Source organism: Cornus florida, unplaced genomic scaffold (assembly GCF_030987335.1).
Source record: "Cornus florida cultivar Cherokee Brave unplaced genomic scaffold, ASM3098733v1 CherokeeBrave_3.0.0_Hap2_Chr08, whole genome shotgun sequence".
Classification (NCBI taxonomy): domain Eukaryota; kingdom Viridiplantae; phylum Streptophyta; class Magnoliopsida; order Cornales; family Cornaceae; genus Cornus; species Cornus florida.
Genome location: NW_026775578.1, coordinates 49,489,847 through 49,502,714, shown reverse-complemented (window position 1 = coordinate 49,502,714; position 12,868 = coordinate 49,489,847). Strand labels below are relative to the sequence as shown.

General features: G+C 35.2%; 2 protein-coding genes across 2 annotated transcripts; both read right to left on the bottom strand.

Annotated features, from left to right (window-relative positions):
• Window positions 1-787: 787 nt before the first annotated feature.
• Window positions 788-1,459, bottom strand: LOC132270205 (low affinity inorganic phosphate transporter 4-like). The gene has a single exon (XM_059771400.1). It carries the CDS (start codon window positions 1,457-1,459, stop codon window positions 788-790), a length of 672 nt encoding a protein of 223 aa, XP_059627383.1.
• Window positions 1,460-1,606: 147 nt separating this feature from the next.
• LOC132268636 (low affinity inorganic phosphate transporter 4) lies at window positions 1,607-2,646 on the bottom strand. The gene is given in 2 exon segments (XM_059769457.1): window positions 1,607-2,612; window positions 2,614-2,646. Coding segments are annotated over 2 exon segments (852 nt in total). The 3' UTR covers window positions 1,607-1,793.
• Between the last annotated feature and the right edge of the window lie 10,222 nt (window positions 2,647-12,868).

Below are 12,868 nucleotides of genomic sequence, written 5' to 3'. Positions count from 1 at the left end.
GAAGTCAAATCTCTGGCGGTGAATAAACTGTCAAATCTCGCCGGATTGTAATTAATTGTTAATTGTAATTGTTAATTACACTGCTGGATTAAACCAAAAGGATAATATTGTAATTTGTAAAATATGATTTTTTGATTTTTTAAATAAAGTGAAATATCATAAGGGTAATTTAGTCATTTCACATACCTTTAACGGTTCATTAACAGAGTTGGGATAAAATGATAACGTTGTTATATTGTTGGGGGTTTTTTAAACTGGTTAGAGTTTTATGATTATTTTTTGTAAGCAGTGGGGGTTTTGAGAAATTTGTCTTAATATTAATTGGATATTTATTTTATTTAATCACTAAATAATAGAAGTAAATCACATGTTCAAATCATGTGAGCCACGAATATAAAATATATATATATATATATCTTACATAGGGTTGTTGGGTGAAAATTTATTTGGATTGGATGCTTTTGCAGAGTAAGTGTGGTCAATGGTTGAGGGTATGGCTGGTCATGGCCTGGGAATTCTAATTTGAATTTGAATTGTCCCACAACAACTGACCTCGCCCTTAATTATTCACTTGTGGTAGACTTGCGGAATAAGATCAATCTCCTTGATAAGTGACATACTCAAAAAAATTATATGAATGGAAACGGCATTTTACAACAATATACAACAATACAGATTTAAAAAAACTCGAGTCATCGTAATAAGCAAAAGTTAATGTTTTTTTATAATTTCATTTACTACAGTTACAATTGTCCAGTCTCAATCCAATGAGGCTCACCGGCAAGCACTACTCACTGACGGCCAGTCTGTTGGTCTTATGAGTTTCATTCTTGCTGCCATCCTCCCCTGAGATTTCCTCCAACGATCGCCCTTTAGTCTCGGTCACCAAGAATGTGCAACAAAACCCTAGCATGTTTGTGAATGACAGCACCATCATGGCATGCTTAATTTTTTTAGGGTTCCCACTCAATGTGTAGCTCTGCACCCCGAACGCACCAATCATCGCCCCGGCTTTCCCGGCCGCAGCGCTCAATGCGTGACACGTGGACCTCAGCCGCGTCGGAAACAGCTCCGCCGGAAGCACGAAAGTGGTACTGTTCGGACCGAAATTGGCAAAGAAGAAGGTCAGTCCATATAAAGATGCAAAAATCCATTTATGCTCCTCTTTCTTAAGGTATTCATATTGGATCCCCATAATAAGCATGAAGACAGACATCATCAAGAACCCTATTAGCTGAATGTAGAACCGGCCAATGCTTTCTATGAAAACCACGGTGAACCAGTAGCCGGGGAAGGTTCCGAGCAAGGCAACCACGAACATGGCACGTGAAGTCTCGAACACCTCTCTGAGAGCACTGACATTAATATCTTTATTGGTGAGACCCATAACCGGAAATATATCCTTCTGAGCTAGGTTTTGGCTATAGAAGGCTATGTCCAACAAGAACCATGTGCTCATGGTACCTATTAGAAAATATAAATAAGCAAACGATCGCTATAATAATTATAATTGAAACAAATGTTTAAAAAAAATATAATCACACATAAATATAAACAGAAAGTTATAGAATATGGTTTGTTTTGTTCAGTTTTGAAGAACTGAAAATCTAAAATCTTACAAAAACCTGTTTTTACACGTTTTTTAAAATTATTTTCTGAAAACTTAACTAAAAAACAGGCTTAATATGAGAGAACTGTTTTCTTATAATTATCTTTTTTTTTTCATTTTTTTTTTTTTTTGTTTTTCGAGAAGTGTTTTTTAAAAATTAAATCAAGCATACCCTATAACTAAGTTACATGACAATACCTATTAAGTGAAGTCCATGTCGACGGTTGAATTCCGAGGAGAATAGTGTGTAGTCATTAGAGGCCTTAAACTGACTCAACTTCTCACCGTCAGCCTGGATATCAATTTTCAGAACCCTACCCATATCGATAGCGGCTTGTTTGGCATTTCCTTCTATAAGAGCAGTGTAACGACCGGTTTCTGGCATCTTCATCCTCCAGTAGTATGTCAGAAGCGCTGGAAGAGCTCCGAGCATCAACACAATCCGCCACATGTAGTCCCCCGCCGGCTCGGTTGAGAGAATACGATCCTCACGGAACGTCGGACCTTCGTAATACCTGAGGAATATCCTGGAAAGACTCATGGACACTAGTCCGGCGAAGATGATACCCATCCCTTGCATGGCAAAGACGGCGGCGATGAACTTCCCACGAGTCTTCTTGTTAGCGTACTCCGACATGATGGTGGCGGAGAGTGGATAATCTCCTCCAATGCCAAACCCTAGCCAAAACCTGAAGAAACATAGGGTTGCAATGACAGATTTAGGCGAGGTGCCAAAAGATAGGCCGGAGCAAATGGCACAGATGACCATGAGAATGAGGGTGACACCGTAGATTTTTTTCCGGCCTAGCTTGTCCCCAAGCCAGCCAAAGACGAGCTGACCGGTTAGGGTTCCGACTAGGGCAACACCAACAACACAGTTGTTAACTTGCTGAGGGAGCTTCCCGGGCTTGAGGGAGTGAGGGTCATAGTAATAAAGGCGACCCAAGAGCTTGGAGACAGTGGAGATACAGAAAAGATCATAAGCATCTGTGAAGAAGCCCATTCCGGCAATGACGATGGCCGTGACATGGTACCATTGGGTACGTGCAGAGTCAAGGGCATTGAGCACTGCAAGATTGTTTGAAGACATTTTTGCTGTCAATGGGATTAATTGTGTTGCTGAAAATTTCTTGAAGTCTATGGCACATTAAATAGTTGGAGTTTTGGCGGGAAGCAATACTAGGGATCAAGTATAAATTAAGACTCGTCAAAAACTAGGTTCTGGGGGGTGTCAACAAGGAATTTAGGGAGAGGATATCTCAGTATATTCTTTATTCTGCTTTGAAAAATTAAGCATATGCCTAGCTCAGAGTTTTTTTCAAAAAAAAAAAAAAAAAAAGGGAAAAATTGAAAAAGAAAAAGAAATAGTTTAAATTAGACAGAGAAGTTAAGTCACATAAATCGGAAGCGAGATCAAATTCAAAAGCGAAAGCGTGAGAGCGGCAAAATTAAATTATAAACAATGAAAATTTGAACAAGAGCGCTCACAGAAAAGCGGGAGTTCGCTCGGAATGTGAAAGCAACACCTGTTAAAAATGGTGTGACTTAGCATAGAAGAATTAAGCACAAAGTCAGTTTCATTGCTTTGCAATGTTTTTTTTTTTGGAATGGTTAAGCAAATATATTAATAATAATAAAGAGATACAAAGGGCCCAAGAGAGGCCCAGAGGGAAAAGGAACACAAAAAGCTAACCCAAACAGGAAAAGGCCAACCAAATTAAAGAAGATACATAGTAGCCAAACCCAAAAGAGGGGAACAACAACGAGGAAGAGAATCCTCAGCAACAATATGGAGGATAGCCGTTGCTAACGGCGTTAACCGTTAGAAATGTATGTCCTAACAATTCCGGTAACTAAGCTTCCAGCCCCCTGATGCTTCACCTCTGTTCACTGATCAGGAGGGAGTGGTGGAGGACGAGCTACGAAGACTAATACTAAAAAGAGTTTTATGTATTTCAAATTTTAATTAGACACATATAGTAATTCTACTTAATTAGACACATATTGTAAAAGTAATAATGGAGTATTAATTTAAAGAATTTTTCTTTTGGGTAGCAAATATACATTTGATTGTGACTTGATATGGTTTATTCTTTGTATTCTAGGTTTCATCAGCCGTAAGCGGTCATTAGATTTGTTTCATTCTTTCAGTACTTTGTTCATATCTTGGTGGTTTGAAATTAAGTACTTTGTCTCCCTCCAATTGTCATTGGTTTCTTTTTATTATTATTATTATTATCAGGTCTCGATCTGTTAATGATTAAATAATAAAAAAATATTTTGACTTATCTATCTAATTAGGTGGGTAATTCTTATGATTTATTGTATATACTATTTGAGTTGTGTGTGATATATATGGTATCGAAAAAAATCAGTTTGCTAGTAAATATTCCTTGTTTATATTTTAATATATATATAATTGTATTTTTTTAATGAAAAAAATACTACTGTACTATATATATATTATTGGTGTAAATTGATAATGTATAATGGTATCCAACTCTTGAAAAAGAATTTCGAACCGACCGATACGTAGTGTATCGACCGATTGTATTTACACTAACCCACAAATCCTATGTGACTTTCTAGCTTTTGACAGTTGCAACATCCCGAATGTGTTTCTCTATTTATTCAACTGAGAGGTTAAAGAAGAAATGTCTCCATGTTCATTCAATTGATTGATCAATAATTGAATCAAGCAAACGAATTACTTTCGAAAAATACTTTTAGGCTTAGTTTTTTTTTTTTTTTTTTGAAAGTTAAATTTCAATTAAAGGAATGGGAACAGTAGAAGGCTAGCAATAGCTAACCAATGGAACATGAAGAGCTAGCCCAAAGGACTCAAACAACCCATGATACAAGAGCCTAAGATATTGAAGCCCATACAAGAGGCCCAATACCCAATCCCACAATTCAAATGCAAAGACCTGGTCTTTACCCACAGTCGGGTGATGAAGAAGACGGACTCCGTCAAATCGTCTCTTCAGTTGGCTTGATCAGGTGGCTTCGCTGGAGGACGATTATGGTTGGTTGGGATTGAATGATCTGAAGGGATTTAAAGAGAAAAGAAAAGAAAAGTTGGGGAAAAAAATAAATAAAAAAGAAATTATAGTGAGGCTTGTGTTTGGGTTGCTTTTTATGGAGAGAAAAGAAAGGTTTGAGAGAGATTTGGATAGCTATCTCTCCAAATCCTTCATATGCTATCTTTCCAAAAAAGGAAAGATTTGGAAATAAATGATAGTAAAGTAAGTAACACTTTCATGCTTCCAAAATTAACGAAAGAATAGTCCGGAAAACATACCTATCTTTTTCCGACCCAATTCATGCCATTGATTTTTTCCCTCCAAATCCTTCGTGCTATCCTCTCAAAAATTGAAAGATTTGGAAAGAAGTGATAGTGAGTTAAGTAGCACTTTTATGATTCCAAAATTAACAAAAGAGCATTCCAGAAAACATACTTATCTTTTTTCGACCCAACGCATGCCATTGATTTTTCTTTTCCCAACAAGTGAACCTAGGAAAAAAAAAATCCAGTCTTATAAAGGTAATTTGGTTGTTATCATTTCTATTATTTTCTCAACTTTACCTTTTTCCAAACACGAATACTATCATTTCATGTTGCATTTAGTGTGCAGAAAAGAAATAGAATGGAATGCAAATGAGAATGAGAATCAAATGGAATGGTCATTCACATTCTACTATTTAGTTGCAACTACAAAATGATGTAGGAATGGAATGGTAATAATCATTCTAATGTTTAATTGGATCAATTTAAAACCTAAAATGTAGTGACTTTCAAATTAAATTCTCCAAAATACCCTTCTCAGTGATATAAATTAAATTATTAAAATAACATTATGTTATAATTTTTAAAAAAGAACTTGTGATGGTGGTGGAGGTGGAAGACGATGTTGTAGGTGTTGGTGGTGGAATTGGTAAGCGGTGATGGAGGAAGGCGGTGGCGGCCAAAAAGCAATAGTGGTAGTGGTGGTAGAAGGTAGTGGCAGTGATGGAAGGTTGCTGTGATGTAGGTGATGGCAGTGGAAGGTGGTCGTGGTGGTGGAAGGCAGTAGTGATGGCAGTGGTGGTGACAGCAATGGTAGTGCGATGGTGGTGGTGGAAGGTAATGGAGGTGGTAGAAGGTAGTTGAGGTGATGGCGGCGACAGTCTAGGTGAAAGGCGGTGGCAGTAATGTTGACGGTAGTGGAAAGCAGTAAAGTTGGTTGTGATGGAAGGCATTGGAGGTGGCAGTAGTGGTGACTGCAGCGACAATGGTGGTGGAAGGTGACGACAGTGGTGGCAGTGGCAATGGTAATGGTGGAAATGGCAGTAATGGAAGGTAGTTATGGTAGTGGTGGTGGCTTTTGGACTAGGAATATTAGGGTTTTTTGGAAACTTGATTTTTTAAAAAAATTTACTTGGGAATGGAATTGTCATTCCATAAGTTTAGTTGTGAAATAGATTTTATTTCTTGAAATATTTTTATTCCAAAAGAATGGTCATTCCCACTTTAAATTTCATACTAAACATATGAATGGTTAAAATGTGCACTATAACAAAAACATAAAATAAAAGTAGATATACATACTGTTAAACATGATAAAAATAGCTGTCATAGCCCTTTAACATGCTGATATTAGCTGCCAAACTGTCTGCAACCAAATGGACCATTGGGAGAACTTTGCACTCAATAACAACAGTCATGACTGATACCTTAGGGACAATAGGCAATAGTTATGATGGTTGCCTATTCTACCTTTTGCAACAATAATATGTGCTGCCAAAGACCCTTTTATAACTGTCTATTTTGTGCTTGTGTTTATGCCTAATGAAACATGATATTTGATTTTTTAGTAAATCATATGTCCACATGGAGCAATTTAAACAAAAAGAATAAATAAACACTTTTTCAACTCTCTATCAATGTATATAATAGTTTGCATTAATATGGTTCTTCTTCATTTTTAATGAAGCAAAAATTATGTAGCGTGGTATCTACGTCAATGTCACCAACAAGTACCTACAATAAGAGAAAAATGCCACTTTACTAACTTAGGTAAATAGAGAAATCTACATACTTTAGGTGCTTAATAAAACTAAGTACGAAGAATACTAGCAAATGTTAGAAAATTTCTACAATGCTACTCAGGTACTTTTGATATACTTTATTGAACATCTTATTAAGAGATCACCAGGCTCAACACTACTTGGATACCATAATAAAACAGTCAAAGGAAACTTAAGACATTTGAACATAATATGAATTCATATCATGTTTTCTTTTGATTTATGTCGGGTTAACTAAAAATTTAGAAATTAGTCGCATGATAACAAGAAGAGAATTCATGAACCAGATCCAAATATACCATAGCAAATCCTACTGACTTCAGGTAACAAATTTATGAACCAAATCCAGACACATTATATAACTTCAGGTAACAACAACGGTTACAGTAGACTATGCACTGAATGAAAAAGTAAAGACTTTGCTTATAAAAGCTTCTTGAGTGAATTAATGTAACGATGCACCATGCATAATGAATCAATTGATTTTTTGAGGGTATGATGTAAATGTAATTAAAAAATAAAAAATAAAAATAAAAAAATAAAAAAAAATAAAAAAAATAATTTTGTTAAACTATAAAGTTCCAATCGGTTCAGTTAAGGTGGTCAAAATGTTTATGAGAAACCACTAACTATATACTAGTAAGTAAGCATCGATTAGTTGGTACAAGACTTCTACTTTTCAAAGGGAAGTCAGGAGTTCGAATTTCAGTGAAGGCAGTGTGTGTGTCCCCAACTAGTAAAAAAAAAAAATGAATATCATGAGAAGAACTAGGTTGTTGTTGAGTGGACCTTAATTGATTGTTTGTAGAGGAAGTGCGTTGATTCTACTGCTGAGTTTGTACATAGTTGATGTATTGATTATGTTGTTGAGTAGAGCTTGACCGGTTGTTTGTAGGTAACAATTGTTGAGTATGCATAGAACAGGTATATTGATGAGCCTGTTGTTCTAGGTACTCCTGAGACCTACTTATTTTGTATATACTTATTATTTCTTAGTGGAAGTTAGGATATACCTATACTACCCACACTAGAGTGATCATTAGATGAACTAGGTCATTGTTGAATGAAGCTTAACTGATTATTTATATAGGACAGTTATTGAGCCTGCATAGATTCACCAATATAGAATCAAATGGGTCTTTCTTAACCCCTACCCAGATTCAAAACATCAACTCAGTCACACCTAAATAAGACAACCTTCAACCGTGCAAAATATGTTAATTTAATTATGTCAGTCAAAATATTGTAGTAGCTGGCATCTCCATCAACGGGGTTTCTATCTCTTAACTCGATGTCTTTACAATGACAATGACCCCGCTATTTTGTCTTTTTCTTTTCTTCTCACTTTTTTTTTTTTATGTAAAATCGGTATCCATTCCCTATATAGCCCCTATATCTTTTTGTTACAGGATCAGGACCATGAGTTATCCATCTAACTTCTTCTTAAATATGTTTATCTTCGACATCCAATAATTGATAGACCTGTTTAGTTTGAAAAATGTTACTCTACATCTATGTGTAAAGTTAATACAATCAACATAACATAAAAAAAAACACTGTGAATGGTATTGAATACTTACATGAGTATTAAACTGTTTGTGAAATGTTTCATTATGAAGGTGTTGTAAATCCATTCGTCGTGCTCTACGATTTTGTGCCTTAATTTCATATTGATACTTCCTAATTTGATGTAAAATCCATAAGTTATACAATAAAATTGTATTGAAAACACCTTTCAAATACTTAAATACTTAACTTACATTTGAAATGGGATAGTAGTTTCACAATTGAATAACACGTATTGATCTACTTGTGTTAATGTTATCCGATCCAAACTAAATATCTCAATATTAACAAAAGGACTACATATTAATGAAAATACTGAAGATCCTCTGTAAGAATCAAAATTATAATCCACAAAATTTCTAATGGTCAGTTAAGCCTTGTCTTAACACCGTCTAAATACCGTGAACAAAATGTCAAACATTGATCTGCTAGGTACCCTTTAGCAATTGAACCCTCCGACTTCTATTACGCGTATAATCATTTAGCCGACATAAATACCTATCAACAAAAATATTAATTCATTTTAACATTTAAGTTTCATTGCAATGTATTGCATACCATATTTAAATTTATTAACTTTCAAAGAATTTATACATGCCTCTTAATAGGATAAATGTTACGATAGTGTACCGGTCCACCAAGTCTTGCTTCTAGTGTAATATGAATGGTCAAATGCACCATAATGTCAAAAGAGGAGGGTAAAAAGATCATTTTCAAGTGACAAAGTACGAAGAAAAATCGAGCCAACTTCAACAACTTAAAAGTCTTTAGGATGTGCAACTTTTGACTATAATCCCCTAAATAACCCACAAATTCAATTAGTACAGTAACGATATCTTTAGGTAGGACCTTTCGTATAGCCAATGGAAGTAGCTGTTGCAATAAAATGTGGCAATCAAGGCTCTTGATCGAGCTCCGATATCTTGCACTTTTTAAATTCACACATTGAGAAATATTTGATGCAGCATATCCATCTAGGACTTTTACATTCTTCAAAACTTCACACATCATTCGTTCTCATCCCATGATAAAGAGAAACATGTGGGAGGCAAAAATATTATGTTTCCTTCAGTTTGCACTGGGTAGAGAGATGATCTAATACCAATGTTTTGTAAGTCAAGATGGGCCTTCATATGTCTTTGCTTTTTCTATCATATTTAGAAGTGTTTAAACCAAACTATCACAAACATTATCTTCAATGTGCATGACATCCAAATTATATCGAATTAAATTGGTCTTCGAGTACTCTAACTCAAAAAAGATGCTTCTCTTTTTTCAATTGAGTATAAGATTCCCCTCATCATTTTTTACACCACTTTTCTCACCCTATGACGATCTAAGTTGCCAAATGTAATGTTTTGACCTTGCAATTGTTCTAATGCATCGGTCCCACTAGGTGGTTTAAAGGGATCTCTTCGTTCTTGGTTACAATCGAATGAGTATTTATTACCTCGAAACTTATGATTTGGCTCAATGAAGCAACGATGACCCAAAAAATAATACTTATGACAGTTTTCCAACCATTGGGAGCATTTGTGCTTGTTATAGGATGGACACACCAAATTCCCTTTAGTGCCCCACCCGGACAAATATTGAAAAGTTAAAAAATCACTAAAAGTCCAAAGCAATCCTGCTTTCATTTGAAACATGGTGTTACTTAATGCATCAAATGTGACCACATAAACCTCCTAAAATTCTTTTAACTCGTCTATCAATGATTACAAATACACATCAATATCATCATCGGGCCCTTTGGGTCCGGGAATAAGTAACGATATTATAAATTTTGATTGTTTCATGCAAATCAAATAGGGCAAGTTGTATGGCATTACGAGAATAGACCATCTACTGTAGAAAGTACTCATAGTTTTAAAAGGATTAAATCCGTTACTTGATAACCCAAGTCTTACATTACTAAATTCGTGAAAGAACTTAGGGTGATCATAGTCAAAAAATTTACATGCACAAGAATCAGCATGATGCCTTAAAATCCATCATTTATACGCCTTTCTGCATGCCAGCTTATTAAGGATGCAATCTTTGATGACATAAACGACCTTTACAATTGTGGTATCAAAGGGAAGTGACTTAGTACTTTTATAGGGACTTTATGCACTTTTTTTAAAGGAAGAGAAGGACTCCCCATCAGACATGCCTTTTCATTTAAATGTACCGTATATGGCATATGACTCATCATTGGTAGCCTCATTCCAATACAACATGCAGTCATTGGTACACACATCAATTTTGTTGTAACTCTAGCACAATTTTCCAATTAGCTTTTTAGTTTCATAAAATGATTTCGGTAGTTAAGCCTTTAAAATGCGTCTTTTAACATCTCGAGTAACATTGTGAATGTCTTGTTACTCCATCCACCATGACATTTTAAACAAAACAGTTGAACAATGAAAGATAACTTTGTGAACTTTTTACATCCAGGGTACAATTCATACTCACATCTTCTACCAATTTGAAAAACCTTTTAGCCTCAATATTAGGCCTCTCTTTAGTTTCATGCCTCAAATCATACATCTCATCTTCAGTCCTTCTTACTCCCAATGCTTCATGCAACATCTCATGCATGTCATCTTATTGATTTAAGTCCTCATTCTCTACTGTTTGATTAGTAACTGCAAAAGATTTTCTTTTCTCATGATTCACCCAATGTGCGTAATTCTGCAAACAAAAAAAAAAAAAAAAAAAAAAAAAAAAAAAAAAAAAAAAAACCTTCAATAATAATATCATCTAGTGCACCTTGACGACACTGAAGGTGTCTCGGCCGTTTCTATACGCCAAAATAATGCAGTGAATGTAGGTTCAAGAAAAATCTTTTGGGTCAAGTTTAAATTTATAAAAATCACTACTACCACTACTACTAACGTAGCAAGAGTGAGTAGGGATCGTCCCAAGGGATTAGAGGGCTACTAGTAATGGAAACAATGCTTAGGGTTAGTAAGTCGAGTGATCAAAGGTAGATTGTTTGGTTGATTAAACTACAATTAAGATTAAGCAAACTCAATGTAAAACAAGTAATTAAAGGATAAAGAAAATAACAGAGAGAGATTTTGGGACTTAGAGATCACCACTAAGTATCACTTTTCTATATACTCAATTCACAATTAATGAGGGGGAAAACATATGTTGCAACAATAATGAGTGTGTGTGGTTGTTTTAACAAGTATAGATGACCAATTAAGTATATATTGTCTAAACAATACAATGAATAGCACAATACATCAAATTAAGTCATTAATCCTTCTTTAACCTCACAATCCAAACACATCACATAATTAAAGAAATATACTACTTGCATTCATAAGTATGGAACATCAAACAACAAGCATGAATTGTCCTCCCATTTAACAACTAAGGTAACTACACTACATCTAAACTAATGACATGGAAATTAAACTAATTAAACTAAGGGAGAGATACAATCCATCAAGAAATGAGTATGAACCATCAAATAAACCATAAGAGCATTCTATTAAGCACTATATCTTGACAATCTCTAGATCTATAGCATCAACACACATAGACATGCATCAATAACACAAGAGATAGAGATAAACATATGAACATCTATTCTAGCATACATAAACATATGGATAGAATGAAATGATCAATTGGAAGAATTAAACCACACAAATCATTTAATAAATAAGATCTATGTAAATAAATATGTCAAAACATGTATTACAACACAAATCCCCTCAAAAATACATAAACCAAGGTAAAGAAAGCATGCTTAGGGCTAACTCTATCCCCAAGAGGATGTCTAGCCACTCATGAATGGTGTCCTCCAACCCTCAAGGGCTATCTCCATGGTAGAAGTGCTCTTCTTCTTGAAGAAGATGGAAAACCTCTTTAAAATATGTCTCTGGCCTCCTCTTCTCTTTTCTCCCTCTCTAAGAATTGTATATTTCTACTCTAAAAAGCATATCCAAGACTATGTGTAAAAGTGGCTCATATTCCTTATATAGGTAGCTCAAATGTCACACCCAATGGTCTAGGCTCGTATATTGCACAATGAGACAACTTTTAATGAGTTGGAAATTAATTTAATTCGCATGTAAGAGGGTTCGATAGATCGAACCTGTGCTGTGATTGATCGAACATGGCTAAGATCTATCAAACTTAGGCTGGATCGATCCTCTCGTGGCGGCGCCTTTTTGGATAAGGACAAATTTGAGATATTTTGGGAAAAGAGACAAAAGTGGTAGGTAGGGTGGTACAAAAGGATAAGATGGAATCTTTTCGATCGATCTGAGAATTGTTGGATCGATCGAACTTTGTGGGATCTTTGGATAGGGACAACAGGGCTTGGATCCATCTTGGAGAGTCTAGATCGATGAACTTTTGATCGATCGAAGTATTCTTGAGATCGATCGAACATGTTGATTTCCACACTTTGCTTCATTCTACTTCCACTTTGCTCCTTTCTTCCATCCAGCTTGAGTTAGCTTCTTTTAAGCTCTTATTTGGCTGAATTTGCTTATATTGGGGATAAGCACCTAAAAAGAACAATAATATGAAATTAGTCTAAAACGGGAAAGTAAGATAGATAAAGGTTCTAAAATACCTAATCTTAAGGGTTTTAAATGCGTACTTTTCAGCGCTCATCAG

What these genes read in the sequence shown, in the direction of transcription:
- LOC132270205 (XM_059771400.1), bottom strand. Translation starts at nt 1,459, where the DNA reads ATGAGCACATGGTTCTTGTTGGACATAGCCTTCTATAGCCAAAACCTA.